Genomic DNA, 17446 nt, shown 5'->3' on the forward strand with positions numbered 1-17446 from the left:
GCCTGGTGGTCCAGCATAGCAGCGGACAGCTGGCCTGGCGCTTTGTGCGGCTCCGGGCCTCCGAGCGGACACCAGGTCTGTCTCCCTCCTGCCGTCCCCTCCTTCCCCGCCCTTTCCCTCTTCTTTTTTTCCCTCCCCTCTACTCTCCGAGTCTCACTCTCGCATTCATCCCTCACCCCCGCCAATTCAGTGCTTCTCTTGTCTTTCTCCCTCTTGTCCTCTGCGCGCCAGCCTCAGTCTGGGCAGAGGTGGGCCCCTTGGCTGGGGTTGGGGTCCTTCTTGCTCAGTGTGCGTATTTTTTTTAAAGCCCCTTCTGCGGAGTCTGAATGCATTGGTGTAAGGTGGGCTCGGATCGTGCCCGGGCCTGGCCAGGTGGCTGCTACGTCCCTGCGTGGGCTGAGCGGGGAAGCGGAGCACCGGAGAGTGCAGTCTCAGATGGCCAAGCCCTGGCCCCGGCTCATTCTGCAAGACCCGGGACTCATCTCCCAGTAGGGGTGGGGGACACGCGGGACCCGGGAGGCAGCCACCGCATGCGTGACTATGGACGCACGTTTTGCAGGCAATAGTAGTACTCGGCCTGTCCACCTCCCAGTTGCCGTGATAATAAAATACGATGATGCATGTAAAAGCATAAATACTTGAAGAGGCTCCAGTGGCTGTGCGATTTTCCTTCGCGACCCTCCCCTTCCGACGCTTGCCACCCCTTACCCCCAAGCTGAATTTGGAAAAGCTGAAATTTTCAAGGTCAAAATATATAATGTTCTGAATTTGTGAAATCCCGTACTGCTAGCACGTGTTTTTACAACAAATGGCCCCAGCTTCCCAAGATCCAGGATAAGAAGTCATAAATAGAAATCATATAAAAGCCAAGGGTTTTTTTTTTTTCTTCTTCCTGTTTTAAAATGGTGGTATGTTTTTCTTGAGTGAGGAAAAATGCAGTAACAAAAATAAAGAACAGTTTCCCGTGCCAAAATCCTGAATATTCATTTTGCCCCTGAGCATTGGGTTGAAGACGTGAACTTAAGACTGCTGGTATGCGAGTAGCTACTGCTGCTGCTGCATTTGTTTTTCAGGAAGCCTGAAAAGCTATCATGGCAGCAAGGCCCAAGCTCCACTATCCTAACGGAAGAGGCCGGATGGAGTCCGTGAGATGGGTTTTAGCTGCCGCCGGAGTGGAGGTACCTTATATGCTTTTTCTTCACAGATTTGTCATGGAACTTTTGAGAGCTTTGAAAGAAAAATACGTTTTGAAGCAGAGTTCAGTCCTAATTCTCGTCCACCAAAATCACAGACATGCTTCACTGAGTCAGATTCCTCTTCCCGGAAGGGATTCCTCTTTATAAATAAAATGTAGTTCATGGAAGTCTACTTTCCTTTTGACTTTTACTTAATTATTAGCTTCTGATCTAGCACCAATGAATATTTGTTAATAAGAAGAAAGGAAATTTACCTGAAAATTGCCAATTACTCTGAGCTTTTATTAATTATACATTCTTAGGGTAAATTTCCTGTTTACTTCAGTGTCTTCGAACTGGCAGCCTTGGTATCTATCTTGCTTGCATATGTGTGTGTGTCTGCTTTTGTTTTGTTTTAGCTTCTTATTATGGAAACTTTCAAATATAAACAAATGTAGAGAGAGCATTGCCATGAATTCTATGCACGCATCACCGGACTTTAGCAATCATCAGCTCTATGCTAATCTTGTTTCATCTATCACCCTCTTGTTTTGTGGGAGTAAAAGCAAAATCCAAACATCATAACATTTCATCTGGGAGTTCCTCAACATTTTTCTCTAACAGATGAGGATTTTAAAACATAACAATATTATTATCACACCCAACAAAATAAACAATTCCTTGTCCTCATTAGAGTCTGATTGTCTCAAACAGGTGTTTTTTGTTTGTGTTTATAGTTCGTTCCAGTCTACATATTATATTTAAAATGGTTATGTTTCTTTCAGTATTTTAAAAATCTGTAGGTTTCCTCTTCATTTTTTTACAAACAAACTTATATTTGGGAATAAGTTCAGATTTATAGAAAAGTTATAAAATAATACAGTCCCTTATTCAGTCTCCCTTAATGTAACATTTTACATCACCATGATTAACACTGGTGCATGTTAATTGCTAAGTAACTAAACTACAGGTTAAACTTAGCTTATAATCCAATGACCTAAATTGACTTTATTCAGATTTCACTGTTTTTTTCTACTAATGTTCTGCTTTTTTTGAGATGGAGTCTGTCTCTGTCACCCAGGCTGGAATGCAGTGGTGCAATCTTGGCTCACTGCAACCTCCACCTCCTAGGTTCAAGCAATTCTCCTGCCTCAGCCTCCCGAGTAGCTGGGACTACAGGTGCACGCCACCACAACCAGCTAAATTTTTGTATTTTTTTAGTAGAAACAGAGTTTCTCCATGTTGGCCAGACTGGTCTCAAACTCCTGACCTCAAGTGATCCGCCCACCTCGGCCTCTCAAAGTACTGGGATTACAGGCGTGAGCCACCACACCCAGCCCGTTGCTAGTGTCCTTTTACTATTCCAGGATCCAACATTATATTTATTCATTATGTTTCCATAGTTGCCAACAATCCATGACAATTTCCCAGTCTTTCCTTCATTTTACCCATCTTGACGGTTTTGAAAAGTACTGGTCAGATATTTTTGTAGACTCTGATTGCTTTCGTCTTGGTTTTTTTTGTGTTTAGACTGAAGTTATGGGTTTTGGGAAAGAATGCCACAGAGGTGAGGTATCCTCACCTCATTATATTAGGGGTTACATATCAACACGAGTTGTCACTGGCGATATTAACCTTGATCACATGGTTAAGGTAGTCTCTGCCAGGTTCCTCCAGTGTACAGTTACTATCTTTCCCTGTATTCTTCTGAAGCAGATCATGAAGTCTGGCCCACATTCAAAATGATGAGAATTAAGCTCTACCTCCTGGATGAGGTAGTATGTACATTTGAAATTTTTATATAAGGAAGATTTGTCTCCACCCATTTCTTCAGTTATTCAATTCTTTATATCACTATAGACCTAAGTATATTGACTTTATACTTTAGGTTATAGTCCAATGACCTAAATTGCCAAAATTCTTCCAGCTTTGGCCACTATTGGTGCTCTTTCAGGTTTGGCTTTTTTGATTTCAGATTGGCCTCTTTTTTGTTCTCAGCACTTTCTGACACTACAAAATGCTCTGTGCTCATCTTGTATTAATATTTTCCCTGCCCTAGCCCTAAAATCAGTAATTTCTTCAATAGAAAATGATATTAACAAGATGGACGGTGGCTCATGCCTGTAATCCCGGCACTTTGGGAGGCCTAGGCAGGTGGATCATGAGGTCAGGAGTTCGGGATTAGCCTGACCAACATGGTGAAACCCTGCCTCTACTAAAAATACAAAAATTAGCTGGGTTTGGTGGTGCAAGCCTGTAATCCCAGCTACTGAGGAGGCTGAGGCAAGAGAATCGCTTGAACCCAGGAGGCGAAGGTTGCAGTGAGCCGAGATTGAGCCACTGCACTGCAGCCTGGGCGACAGAGCGAGACTCCATCTCAAAAAAACAGAAAGAAAAGAAAAGAAAATAGTATTAACAGCCAAGGTCTGGGTGCTAGATATCTACGTTTGCTTCTAGTGCCATTTATTTGTGGAATAAACTGCCCTGTAGAGTTTCTCCTATTCTGAATTTGGTTTACTTGCCCTCCAAGTGTTGCCTTGCGGTAACATGGTAAAATTGCAACCAGGTTTTTTCTTGGATGCCAGTGACTGTTGTGGGTTTTGGGCCTTCAACCTCTTAAGGAATAAGCGGTGGGGCCACTGCAGGTGGACCGTATGCTAGTAAAGTGAATATTGGACCCAAAAAGTGTTGCAGAAAGGTGATTTTATTTAGGTAGAGAAAAGAGAAGGAAAGAAGAGAAAGCCTTCCACGAAGAGTGTGGATGGGGATTCCAGAGGGGAAAATCCTGGAGGGAGCTCCCACCGTGTGGGAGAGGATTCCAGAAAGCTGGAAATCTGGCGCAGGTGAGGGAGCTCGGACTTTTATTCTGGGAGAAACTCCCACCTTCTCCAAGACCCTGGGCCAATGAAAGGAGTTCCTTAGAACTTCCGCTGGAGTGATTGACTTTTAGTTTCTTCCCGCGCCCGCGAAATTCAAACATAAACTGTTGAAGCTCCCGGATGGAGAGAGATGGGAGGGGGGCATGGCACCAGGAAATTCTTGCCTTTAAAGCTACGCCCCTTGATGAACCCGGAAAAAGAATACAATCCCTCAAAATGAGGCTACCCTTATTTTAACATGCGCCTCTATTCTCTGTACTTCCTGTAAATTACCAGCTGGACACAGAGGCATGATCACTTCAGGCTCCTTTTTTCTTTCTCTTTAATTTTTTTTTTTCCTGCCAGGCTGTCAGAGGAGATACTCTGAACAAACACATTTCTATTGTACTACATTAGGGGCTGCCTGGTATCTGGTGGTCTCATTTTCAGTGATGCCGAGCTTCATCATTGTGTTCCTGGGGTGTCAACGCCAATCCACACATTATAGTGTCTCCCATTTTGTTTTCAACTTGTGGTTTTAGCAGCTATTGGTCATCATCATTGTTAGGGATTACAAAATGGCAATTCTTTTAATTTCCATCATTTCACCTATGTTTATGAACTGTGATTCTCTTATAAGAGAGTACTTGTCACTCATTAATTACTTTAAAATATGGCTCATATAGGAAAGGTAAGGTAATTTCTTGATTATCGATTTTCAGAATAATGCATTGTTACCCTAGCAACCTCCAAAGATGGCAAATGTGAGTTATTGGATTATGGGTTTCATGTTTGTTGTTTTTATTTTTTGCATATAATAACTTGCCACATGGAGTTTTACAATTTTCTAAATGAGTTGACATCATTTTCATATGCAAATTCTGATTTCTGACTTGTCTTTAGAAATTGGAAGATATGATGATCCTGAGTTCTCGCTTTCACAGGGCCGCAATTGTTGGATCTGAATAAGGACTGCCCCACCTCCCCCTCTTAGGGTGTATTTGTTAACTGTTAAGAGGAAAGTGAAAAACATTCATGGTCCCAGGACCTGAACCTGCTCGACTTCACTTGTGTCTGTCATTTGTCTAATACCCATAGGGGTCTGTGTTTGTAATTCTTGATTTACTTCTTAGGTTTTGAATGGAGGTCTTATATATGTATGCAGTATAATCCTTTGTCAAATATTCTCTTTCTTGTCTTCATTCTAGCCTGCCCCTCCTACTATTTTTGGTTACAGTAATAAAAACTCAACCCCAAATAAGTTAAACAAAAAAATAATATGAGTCATCTGACCCATCTACCTGAAACCAATCACAGGGACAGGCTGATCGCGGAATGAGCCCATTCCTCAGACCAGAGTGGAGGAAGCTAGATTGGTTCTCTCCTAGGGCAACCACATGGTTTACAGTGACAATTCCCAAAAGGTGGTGGGGAGGGGGCCCCTCCCCATCTCTTTGCCAGTTAAGTTTGTGCTCACATAGATCTGAGACAGTCAGGAGGAACCAGCTGGCAGCGTCCAGACAAGTCCATGATTCTCAATGTTCCGTGATTAGGTTGGACCTAAAGTTGAAGCACATACATCTGAGTAAGCAGGTCACTATAACCTGCTGAAAAACAGCCTGTTCTAATTCAGGGAGTCTTCAGTGTTGGTCAGTCACTTAATTTGAGTCATCATTGATACTGCTATATGTTGCTTGTTTCTTCCATGCTTGGAACTTTATTTGCCCAAAGACCCCTCAAAACCCAGGCAAATCCCCCTTGATACATGGGAGATTTATACCACTTCTACCATTAACAAGGAGCGTCAATTGAACACCTTGTCCCTGCATATATGAGATAAACTTTCTGAGCCAAATGTGGTGGCTTGAGTCTATAATCTCAGCTTCTTGGGAGGCTGAGTGTGGCAGGATCCCTTGAGCCCAGGAGTTTGAGGCTGTGGTGAACTGTGACTGAGCCACTGCACTCCACCATGGGTGACAGAACTCTAAGAAAAAATAAATAAATAATTAGTTATTTCTGTTAACTAATATGATGTTTTGACTTTTGATTTTAGTATGTTGTAGTACAAATATCCAGGGACAAATTCCTCAATTGCCTCTCTCTGAGATACAAATTGTCAATTGACCCAGGAGTACTGCCTGTACCACATCTGACCACCTTTTGGGATAAATGTCCTGAGCATTGTTGTCCCAAGGCTACTGTTCATGAGCGTTAGATGGAGATCTCTGGGAGCACTGAGGACGCTTTCCTCATACCATGAGCACCCACCCTGGCAAGTAGTAGAAGCCAAGCCTCTACCCTATGATCCTGATTCTCCCCACCCCTCCAAGTTGAATGTTTTTCAACTAAATTCACCATTTGTTAACATTTTGCCTCATTTGCTTTTTCCTTTCCCTTTTTTTTTTCTGAATCATTTCAAAGAAGTTGCAGACATCAGCATGTGTCTTCTTCCCAATGTTACAGGAAACGGGTCCCAATCCACACCCCAAGCAAGGGTTCTTGGATTCCGCACAAGAAAGAATTTAGGGCAAGTCCACAGTGCAAAGCAAAAGCAAGTTTATTAGGAAAGTAAAGGAATAAAAATATAGGAGCCCTAATTCCTTTCAGGGGGCAGTGATACTTAGAAACCAAGATATGGATGCTAAGACTGCTCTTTCTCTCTGCTTCTTGAGACTGTTTAACTTGGTATTTTCAGTCCCGAACCTGTAATGATATTTACCTCCTTTTGGAGGTTGGGGATAGCTTTTTAAAAAATTGATACATAATATACATATTTGGGGGATGCATGTGATATTTTGATACATGCATATCATGTGTAGTGATCAAGTCAGGGTAATTAGAATATCCATCACCCACCTCAAACATTTATCTTTCCTTTATGGTGAAACGTTCCAATTCTTCTCTTCTCACCATTTTGAACTATGTATTATGTTATTGTTAACTATAGTTACCCTACTGTACTATCAAACACTAGATTTTATTTCTTCTGTCTAGCTGTATTTATGTACCATTAACCAAACTGTTTCCACATCCCCTTCCTCGCTACACTTCCCAGCCTCTAGTAAACACCAATCAACTTTCTATTTTCATGAGATCTACTTTTTTAGCTCCCACATATGAATCAGAACATGCAGTCTTTGTCTTTCTGTGCCTGGCTTATTTCACTTGACATAATGACCTCCGTTTCTGTCTGTGTTGCTGAAAATGACAGGATTTTATTTTTTTAATGGCTAAATAATATTCCACTGTGTATATATGCATTTCTTTTTTTAAAATATAGTTTGATGAAGAATTTCTGGAAACAAAAGAACAGTTGCACAAGTTGCAGGATGGTGAGTATGAAAATGAACCAACTGTCTCTAATACTGATTTTCCTTTAAGAAATGCTATCTATTTGGAAGGGCAAAAATATTTGATGACACTGAACATTCAGAACAGTACCCCAAAACCAAAAAAGCAAGAGGGAATAAATAGCTGAAATTGCCGGGAAATCAATTCTTATTCAATAGTTCCATAAAAGTTGGCTGAAGGGAGTGAATGACTCTTCTCCATTCCTTTCTTCTCTCCGCTCTCCCCTCCAGTCTCTTCCTCCCGCTTTCTTTCTCTCTCTTGCCCCTTCCCTCCTTCTCATCTTCCATAACTTCCTTCACACTATCTGAGGCATCCTAGCCTGCTTGAAGTATGCAGATAAATATCCCCATCTACATGGGGAGACTTTCTGAAGTAAATACTATACAGAAGTGAAATCAACAAACCCCCCTCCCTGCTTTAATTCCTGGTCAGCCCTGCTCCCTCCTTGCCATCCATTGTAGCAGGAACCACTAGCAGACCCATAAAGAATGCACCCATTAACCCTGTGAGCAGCCTCCTCACAGCAACAGCAGGGTCCTCAGGCCCAATTCAAGGCTCCCTTGTGTGGTACCAATTCTCCAGGGCTGTAAAGCCATCTTTTGTGTGTGACGCTGTCTGGAAGTCACTAGGCATGTGCTAACTACTCCTCTCCCATCTCCCCTCACCTCCCCCAAATGCCCAAACTCCTCAAGGGCCAGGCTGCACCCTATACCTACATCTCTCCCCAGAATTTGGTATGTGGAAAGTGTTGGATTCTGGTTTGTTAAAGAAAACAGTGGGTTATTTTTTTTTTCACCATTGACAGCAAACTTGGTAGTAAATGTGGCTACTGTTCTGTAGCCACAGAACAGATAGAAACCAAAGAGTATACATGAGTCTCAGCTGATTACTTAGGTTTCATGATCAGATTCTCTAAAAACAATGCTGTCCAGCGGAACATTCTATGGTGACGGAAACGTTCTATTCTGCACTGTTCAATATGGTAGCCACTAGGCACATGTGACTGTTGAGCACAACAAGTATGTCTAGTGCAACTGAGGAACTGAATTTTAAGATTTAAAAATTGTAATTAATTTAAATTTAGGTTTACATAGCTGCATGTTGCTAGTGATTGTTGTATTGGCCAGTGTAGACTGAAGAAATATCTTCGGTAGTGAAGATAATTCCCCCCAGTCCTATCACTGTGAATAGGCATTTTTCCGGGGCTGAAAATGAAAAGGGAGGGTTTATAACAATGCTAGTTTTCAGGCCTCTTTTTTTTTTTTTTTTTTTTCTGAGACAGAGTCTCGCGCAGTCACCCAGGCTGGAGTGCAATGGCATGATCTCGGCTCACTGTAACCTCGGTCTCCCAGGTTCAAGCAATTCTCTGCCTCAGCCTCCCAAGTAGCTGGGATTACAGGTGCCAGCCACCATGCTCTGCTAATTTTTGTATTTTCAGTAGAGACAGGGTTTCACCATGTTGGCCAGGCTGGCTCGAACTCCTGACCTTGTGATCCACCCGCCTCAGCCTCCCAAAGTGCTGAGGTTACAGGCATAAGCCACTGCACCCGGCCCCTTCAGGCTTCTTTTATGGCTAAATCTGCTCTCCTGAATGAAGTTAAGGTTATCTGTCATCCAGAAGCTTTACACTATTTCCTAAGGCCATGATTCCACTGTTTATTTTCATTCAACAGAGCATTTTTTAGGGGTTAGGGGACAGGGAAGAAGAGATCACTTCTAACTCCGGGCTTCCATTCTTAGGTAACCACCTGCTGTTCCAACAAGTGCCCATGGTTGAAATTGACGGGATGAAGTTGGTACAGACCCGAAGCATTCTCCACTACATAGCAGACAAGCACAATCTCTTTGGCAAGGACCTCAAGGAGAGAACCCTGTACTGTGGCCCCTCTTGAGTGTTCTCACTTGTCAGCTTACTGATGCCTTAGCTGATTAGCAGCCCCCTGCAGCACACCACATTTACTTTATGTCTTACATAGTTAGTGAGATCAGGGAACAAAAACCCAGGAGGGTCACAAAGACCAGTTGAAACTTCAGTAGAGAGAGCCTGAGTAAAACAAAAGAAAAGAATTGGATTCAGAAATTGAATACTAGATCTAGGGTGTCATTGTTTCAGATTTCAAATTTTTAAATGCTTTGATACTGCTTTTTCCCTTTCTTGCAAATTCACTATTGTTAAGTATGAGGAATGAGGAGGTTCTGTGACATTCAAGGCCTGGGAGAGAGAGCATTAGATTACAATTTGAATTAAAAGCCTGGTCCTTGCACCCCTTAGATGCATGACCCTGGGCAAAGTGGGAATAGTACATTTCTCATAGTGTCATGTGATTCAATGAGATAGTGGATAGAGAGTGTTTAGCACTATGCATGGTACACTCTGAGCACTCCATAAGTGATATTCACTATTTTTATAAATACAAAGTTTGACCCATACCAAGAGACCCAAATGTAGATTCTGGGGTGAGGATGAAGGAGTAGGATGCCCAGAAATAGAGCACTCATGAATGTCAAGCTCTCTGATCTGTGACAGATTTCCAAAAGATTTTTTTCTGAGTTACAACTAGAATTGACCTTATATCTTTGCGCTTAAGAGACAGGTATAGGTAAATGCTTCTAGGAATGTGAGTTAACAGCACGCTAAAAAAAAAAAAGAACAAAGCACTCTGAATTCTTAGTTGTGGAAACTGATGACTTGGAAGGGAGAAGAAACTGAGACAACTGCTTTTTTGTTTTAAGGATTGACATGTATGTAGAGGGGACGCTGGATCTGCTGGAACTGCTTATCATGCATCCTTTCTTAAAACCAGATGATCAACAAAAGGAAGTGGTTAACATGGCCCAGAAGGCTATCATTAGATACTTTCCTGTGTTTGAAAAGGTAGGTGGCAGAGATGCCTACATACACAGAGTAACCCAACCACAAAGGAGCTGCCACAAACACCCTTTTCTGCCCAGGGCATCTTAAAGCTGAGCCCAGTTGGATTAACTAACCTAAGAGCTAATAGCAGCCACAGCACAAAGCTGGTCTCTTAGAGCCCCTCAGACTCTGCTAGGACCGCATGATTCAGACGTCTAGAAAAAGTATGGGCTTCCCACCTTTGTCCCTTATTGTTCCTTGCATTCACCAAGTGCCCACCTTGTGTGGGTACAGCAGAGACTTCAGAAGATGTAGAAAAGCCAAAACCACCTCATTCGTTCATTCAACAAACAGTTGTTGAACAGCTATCTCATAGCGGACATCCTCCTTGATAATTTGATATGAGAAGAAGAACCATTTCCATTTTATTTGTCTTGCCTTTGCTCTTTTTGTTTTTGGTTTTGTTGTTTTTCTCTGTTTGCTATATCTGCTTTTCTGAGCTTCAGATTTTTATTCCTGAACTGGGAGGAATTGCTTTTAGTGTTTCAGTGCAAACACTAAAGAAGAGTTATGTGAAAATATGGGAAGGCCTATCTGGCAAGCTTCCGCTGACCATCTTCACGGAATTAGATTTAGGAAAAAGGAGAGGTAATTTCTGGGGTTTCTGTAGCTTGGTTTTATGATCTCTTTCCCACAGGCACTTTGTGAATGTAAAATAGGATAATGCAGAAATGTGGTCTGAAAAGGGCACAAAGGAGCTGGTGCTTTGGTGAAGGATCACTTCTCATTCTTAGGTCCCAGGGGCCCAGACTGTGTCAGGGTTTCTTGCAACACGCCTGTGAGGTGAGAACTGTTGTCCCTTTTACACATAATGAAATGAAGTCATGGAGAGATTTAGTGACCTGTCAAAGGTAACATGGCCAGAAAACCAAAAGATTTTTCTTCAAGGAAAAAAAATCTCATTTAATGACTTCAGTATTCACATGAGGAAGTAAAGACCCAGGATAAAGAGGTCAGCAGCCAAGGTGGCTTATCCAGTGGATGCTTGAGAGCAGGGTTGGAACTGTGGCCTCTGACTACAAATTCAGGATGCATTATACTATGCCACTCTGGCTGCAGTAGCTATATTTGACTTTGAGTTGTGTTCAAAGTCCCTGTCACACACACACTTGTGCAGCGCAGACACCCATGGGCATCCAAGAGTTCACTGTGAAGGGGATCTCCCCTTTGCTGCCACCACTCCTTGTCTCTCCCTAATCACAATCGATTCCTATAAAGCCCCCTACCTATATCTTACCCTCAGAATGGGAGTCAAGATGAACTCAAGCTTTTGATCTCTGTTTTGGGAGATGTAAGAGGCAGTCTAATTTTATAATTGGGTTGCATTTATGACTACATGTCTTGATGTTCTAGCAACAGAACTGGGAAATAAGAGTGGGCCTCTTGCAGATGATCTATCACTTAGACTTCTTAAATCACCCCACCCCTCCCCAAGCCTCCTGCATGCATTTCTGTAGATACATTTTTGGAGTAGATGTATCCTTTGAAAACACCAGATGCTAAATCCAAAAATAAGGAATTTTCCCTTCCCCACTTCAATGTCTCATTCAGACCCACAGCATACATTTAAGGATGCTTTCATTTATTTTCATGCCTTGTTTTGTACTCTTTCTTTCTCTTTCTCTCTCTGTCTCTTTCTCTCTGTCAAATATAGGGGATGTCCTCTTAATTGATGTTATTTATGAAACTAAGGACAAGACCATAGTTTCACCTCTTCTCAGATACTGCACTGATTCAACAGCCTCGTAAGTCTCTCCATGTGGAACATTATAACTGATGCAAACCATTTTCTTACAGATTTTAAGGGGTCACGGACAAAACTTTCTTGTTGGTAATCAGCTGAGTCTTGCAGATGTGATTTTACTCCAAACCATTTTAGCTCTAGAAGAGAAAATTCCTAATATCCTGTCTGCATTTCCTTTCCTCCAGGTAAATAAAACTATGTATTAGAAGATTGGCCTAGAACTCCTGGGCCTCCCTTCAGTGCCTATTGTTTCGTTGGCTTTGGGGAGTGTGAGTGTGTGCGTGTGTGTGTGTGTGTGTGTGTGTATGTGTAATTTTTTTAAGTTTGACAAATGAAATGAAAGTGAGGACCTGAAGTTGTTTTTCTGGTTCTTAAATACTTCAAGTTGAAAGATCATTGATGTGTAAAAGATTTTTTTTTTTGAGATGGGATCTTGCTATGTTGCCCAGGATAGTCTTGAACTCCTGGGCTGAAGAGATCCTCCCACCTCAGTTTCCTGAGTAGTGGGGACTATAGGCGTGTGCCAGCACTCCCAACTCAGAAATTTCCATCAGAATTTTGTTCCATAACTGCACTCCTGGAAAAAAACTCCATACACAGGAAGTTTGCCACTGGGGACTTCCCATAGAAATAACCATAGAGGTGAGGTGCTCTCACGCTCTCATGTATCTACTGATGGGAGAGTGGGTGAGATCAACATCAAAACCATCTCATTCATCAGGCTGTGACCCCCTTTCTCCGAAATAGTATGGTCTCAAGTTAGGAAATTCTAAGCCTGAGCTCTGAAAGCAATTGAGAGATGTTAGCACCCTAAACATCATCCCAAAGCATTCCTACCATTCTCCTTCTGAGAAATTCCAAGGAAAGATTTGTGTGGCTGAAATTATCCCTCAGGGTTATTCTGGCAGGATTGATCATAGAACTTTAAAGCAGAGACGAGCCTTAAAAAAAAAATCTCATTTGATGATTTCAGTATTCACATGAGGAAGTAAAGACCCAGGATAAAGAAATGAGCAGCATAGCTGGTTTAGCCAGTGAATGTGAACCTTAGCCTTTTATCTCCAATGTGCAGACTTTAACCCCTGGGCCAAACCTGGCCTGCCACTTGTTTTTGTACAGCTCTTAAGAATAATTTCTACATTTTTAAATGGTTGAAAAAATATCTCTGGAATAATATTTCATGACACATGAAAATTATATGAAATTCAAACTTTAGTATTCATAAATTTCATTGGAACAAAACCACACCCACTCATTTACATAATGCCAAGGTTGCCTTTGTGCTTCTACAGCAGCGTTGAATGGATCAGATTGAGACTATATGGCCTGCAGAACTTAGAATATTTGCTGACTGGTCCTTTATAGAGAAAGCTTGCCAATCCCTGATACAGACCAAATTGCTGTATACTTGACCAAGTTATCAAAAGCCAAGAGAGACACACTAAGTCTCCAGAGTAACATACATACTTAAAACAATTTTTTGCCAAGTCTATTAAATATTTTGATATACTAATGAGGGCAATTACCACCAGTGTGATAAATACACCCAGAAAATGAGAATAAAAATCTTCAACAAGACAATAAACCACCATATCTTTTATGATGTTATAGTTTATATACTTCTTTTTTCAATTTTTTTTTCATTTACTCTTGCAGACACAGAGATCAACTTTCTTTAATGTGATTTTATTCATTCAGAACTTAGGATACTTTTCACCGAAAGTCTTCTTTTGCACTGTTAAAAAAACATTATTTGTTTAGCAGAGAAGGGGAATCAGAGGAAGGGATCTGCTACTTGTTGAGTGCCGGCTTTATTTCAGTCAGTCTGCTAGGCACTTACATGCATTTGCTCATCTGTCCACTCAACCCCACCCCAATAACCTAGGAGATGGGCTTCACCATCTCCATTTTACAGATGAAAACTACAGGCTTGGAAACATTACATTCTGCATAAAGTTGCAAGACTGTAGATGACTGAGTTGGGAGCCACAGAGGAGTCTGGGATCTAAGTCTATACTCTTTCTGCTAGTCTGTGTGGTTTCTGAAAAATAGATTATTTAGAAGTACTAGAAGTACCTATATCCCTTAATAGGTGGGATGCCGAACCTAGAAGTAGGTAGACTGCTAAGCTTATTAAATATGAAATCTAGGTCAGGTATGGTGGGTTATGCCTGTAATCCCAGCACTTTGGGAGGCTGAGGCGGATGGATCACTTGAGGTCAGGAGTTTGAGACCAGTCTGACCAACATGAGGAAACACTATCTCTACTAAAAATACAAAAATTAGCTGGGCGTGATGGCATCTGCCTGTAATCCCAGCTACTCGGAAGGCTGAGGCAGGAAAATCGCTAGAACCAGGGAGGCAGAGGTTGCAGTGAGTCAAGATCGTGCTACTGCACTCCAGCCTGAATGACAGGAAAACTGTGTCTCAAAAAAAAAAAAAAAAGTGAAATCTTTCCAGGCATGCATGTACATACTTGTGTATACATACACACATACCTCACAGGCAGTAAGGTACTTTTCATTGAATATACACAAAAGATCTAAAAAGTCGAGGGTAAATGATAGAGATCAAGCTTTTTTTGGTAAGCTGTAGCACCAGGACCTACTGGTATTTTCCATTCATGACACTATAATAACAATCCCTTTTTTTTTTTAAATCCCAAAGTGCTGGGATTACAGGCCTGAGCCACCATGCCCAGCCAATAACAACCCTTTTTTAAGCCCCAAGGCGTTATCTGTATAAATACAGTTTTAATCTCTGATCGGATTGAGCATCAATATTAAAAAACTTCAGAATCTGACACCAGATCTATGATGAATTTTAAAGAGTTATGCCTGTGTTGACTAATGAATTTAAAAAGTTAACAAAAGTTTTATTATACATAACTATGAACCCCAGATAAATCTTGAAACAAACATCCTTTGGAACAAGCTTCTAAATTTTGGTATACTATTTAAAATCAGATAACATAAGTAGAGCTTAAGTAAGTAATGAAAAGAGCAAATTGTCATATTTATATATAATTAATTGGCATCATTATTAGGGTTTTTGTTAATATTAGTGACATGTATGTATGTTTGTGTGTGTGTGCTTAACTAAGGCTGTGCCTTGTGCATAATAGGCAATAAATAGTAGCTATTTAAAATGGCCTCTTCACTTTTAAATAAATGATTTAAATAGCTTTAAAAGGTTTTATTAGAACAATTGTAAATGATGAGTATATGTTTCTTCACATAGTTTGGATTTTTCACTAGATCAAATGGGCTTTTCTTCTCAGTTACTGAAAATTGGTAAGATTTGACTCCATGAATGAAAAATACATTTTTTTCTTCCATTCCAGTTTAAATAAATATTTGGTATCTAAGCCAGAGTCTATAAAAAAATGTAACTGGCTATTTCCTCTACATAGCCAGAAAGAGGATTCATTTACTGACAGGGATAAAAAGTCTGAAGAAGCTGAATCTTAAAATATAAATTGTACCATCTGATGACTTTTTAAAGCACTTTTACTTAAATGTCTCATGCATTTTCTCCCAACAGATCAATGCACTTCAGGTGGCTGGTCAGAGTGGCATTTACAGCTAATTGATCACAACCAGTTACAGCTTTCTTTGTTCCTACTCCACTCCCATTGCTTCGCTTTACTAGCATTAAAAAAAAAAAAAATACACTTGAGGTATTTTCTATGAGTTTTTCCTTTCCTTTTTTTTCACCTTAAGTGTCAGAATTCTGAGTATGTTTTTACTTTTGCCATTTCTGGAAAGAGTTCATATCTTTTTGTGAACCTGGAGATTGACATAAACCCTGATCTTGATACAGGTGATTGATGACACAGATTGTAAATAGTCATAGAAATCAGATCTTAACCCAGGCTTGTCCAACCCACGGCCTCCAGACTGCATGTGGCCCAGGACAGCCTTGAATGTGCCACAACAAAAAGTCATAAACTTCCTTAAAACATTATGAGACATTTTGGGATTTTTTTTTCCAGCTCATTAGCTATCATTAGTGTTAGTGTATTTTATGTGTGGCCCAGTGAAGCCAAAAGATTGGACACCCCTGGTAAACAAATGCTGGATTTCAGTTCTGCTTGGAATCTTTCAACAACTATTTATTAAACAAATTTTGATGGACCATTTTTCATAATCATATTTTCATAGTAACTAATACCTTTGTTGTTAGCCTAAAACTTTTGGATTTTCCTTTTTCAGGAGTACACAGTGAAACTAAGTAATATCCCTACAATTAAGAGATTCCTTGAACCTGGCAGCAAGAAGAAGCCTCCCCCTGATGAAATTTATGTGAGAACCGTCTACAACATCTTTAGGCCATAAAACAACACATCCATGTGTGACTGAGAACGTGTTGCTAGAGATGGCTCTGTCCACAGTAACGTCTTAATTGATCCCAGCTCTGTAACGGTGCTATGTATTAAGTTGGGTCCTAAGTCAGATCTTTTGTGTCAAAGAGATAGTCTCTTCTAGAAATATCAACCTTTTTTGTCCTGTAAATAATTGTTAGGGGATCTTTTTTGGAAAACCTTTTGGAGAGGCTGTCATTTAAATTAGATCTGACCAGGCTACTCATTTGTCCTGTAGCCAGTTCATCTTGATAACGAGAATCGGCAGGATCTGATGTTCTCCCCTGAGCCTCTTTCTGCTCTCCTTATCCTAGTCTCTTATCCTTATTCCCTCCAGCGTCTTCCTAATTCATAGTGTTTATTAACAACAGAATGACTAGTGAATAACTCTCCTCTGAGCTGTAATAAATAAAATGGTAGTAATGAATGCAATCAATATTAGCCAAAATAAAGAATTTATGAGTCATTGCTCATTGCCTTGTTGCTAGAATTTTTAATTAAATTTTTTGAAATACAAACTACATTTGCATGGTTCAAAAATAAAAAAAGTATAAAAAGTCTTGGAAGTCTTTTCAACCGTGCTTCGCAGCAACCAAGTCCTGCTTCTCACAGGAAAATGCAGTTGTTATTGGTGTACCCTTCCAGTTACATTTGGCACATATATAAGAAAATGCAAATATATATTATTTTTATCTTCTTGCTACCCAAGTGGTTATTTGTAGACTTCTAAGTTTTTGCATTTCAGACCTCAAAGTATGGTCTGTTAATAGAATGTTGCCGTTAAACAGGTGTTCATTCATGGCTCAAATACTCATCAAGCATCAGCTGGGCACAGTGGCTCACGCCTGTGATCCCAGCACTTTGGGAGGCTGAGGTGGGTGATCACCTGAGGTCAGGTATTTGAGACCAGCCTGGTCAACATGGTGAAACGCCATCTATACTAAAAATGCAAAAAGTAGCCAGGCATGGTGGCATGCCCTGTAATCTCAGCTACTCGGGAGCCTCAGGTGGGAGAATTGCTTGAACCTGGGAGGCAGAAGC

At 40.8% G+C, this 17446-nt stretch overlaps 1 protein-coding gene across 2 annotated transcripts; it reads left to right on the forward strand.

Annotated features, from left to right (window-relative positions):
- The first annotated feature begins 12 nt into the window (after nucleotides 1–12).
- LOC105709614 (glutathione S-transferase A4) lies at nucleotides 13–16878 on the forward strand. 2 transcript variants are annotated; one of them, XM_012441587.2, is made up of 7 exons: nucleotides 13–75; nucleotides 1074–1178; nucleotides 7314–7365; nucleotides 9125–9257; nucleotides 10118–10259; nucleotides 12096–12227; nucleotides 16257–16878. In XM_012441587.2, the coding sequence occupies exons 2-7, from the start codon at nucleotides 1092–1094 to the stop codon at nucleotides 16377–16379; spliced, it is 669 nt and encodes a 222-aa protein (XP_012297010.1). In that variant the 5' UTR covers nucleotides 13–75; nucleotides 1074–1091; the 3' UTR covers nucleotides 16380–16878. The 2 variants fall into 2 exon arrangements, with proteins under 2 accessions (XP_012297010.1, XP_012297011.1); XM_012441588.2 differs by lacking the exon at nucleotides 13–75 and having other exon boundaries at nucleotides 749–1178.
- The last annotated feature ends 568 nt before the right edge of the window (nucleotides 16879–17446 follow it).

The sequence above is a fragment of the Aotus nancymaae genome, unplaced genomic scaffold (genome assembly GCF_030222135.1).
Source record: "Aotus nancymaae isolate 86718 unplaced genomic scaffold, 86718_ANA_hifiasm-v0.15.2.pri h1tg000040l, whole genome shotgun sequence".
NCBI lineage: Eukaryota > Metazoa > Chordata > Mammalia > Primates > Aotidae > Aotus > Aotus nancymaae.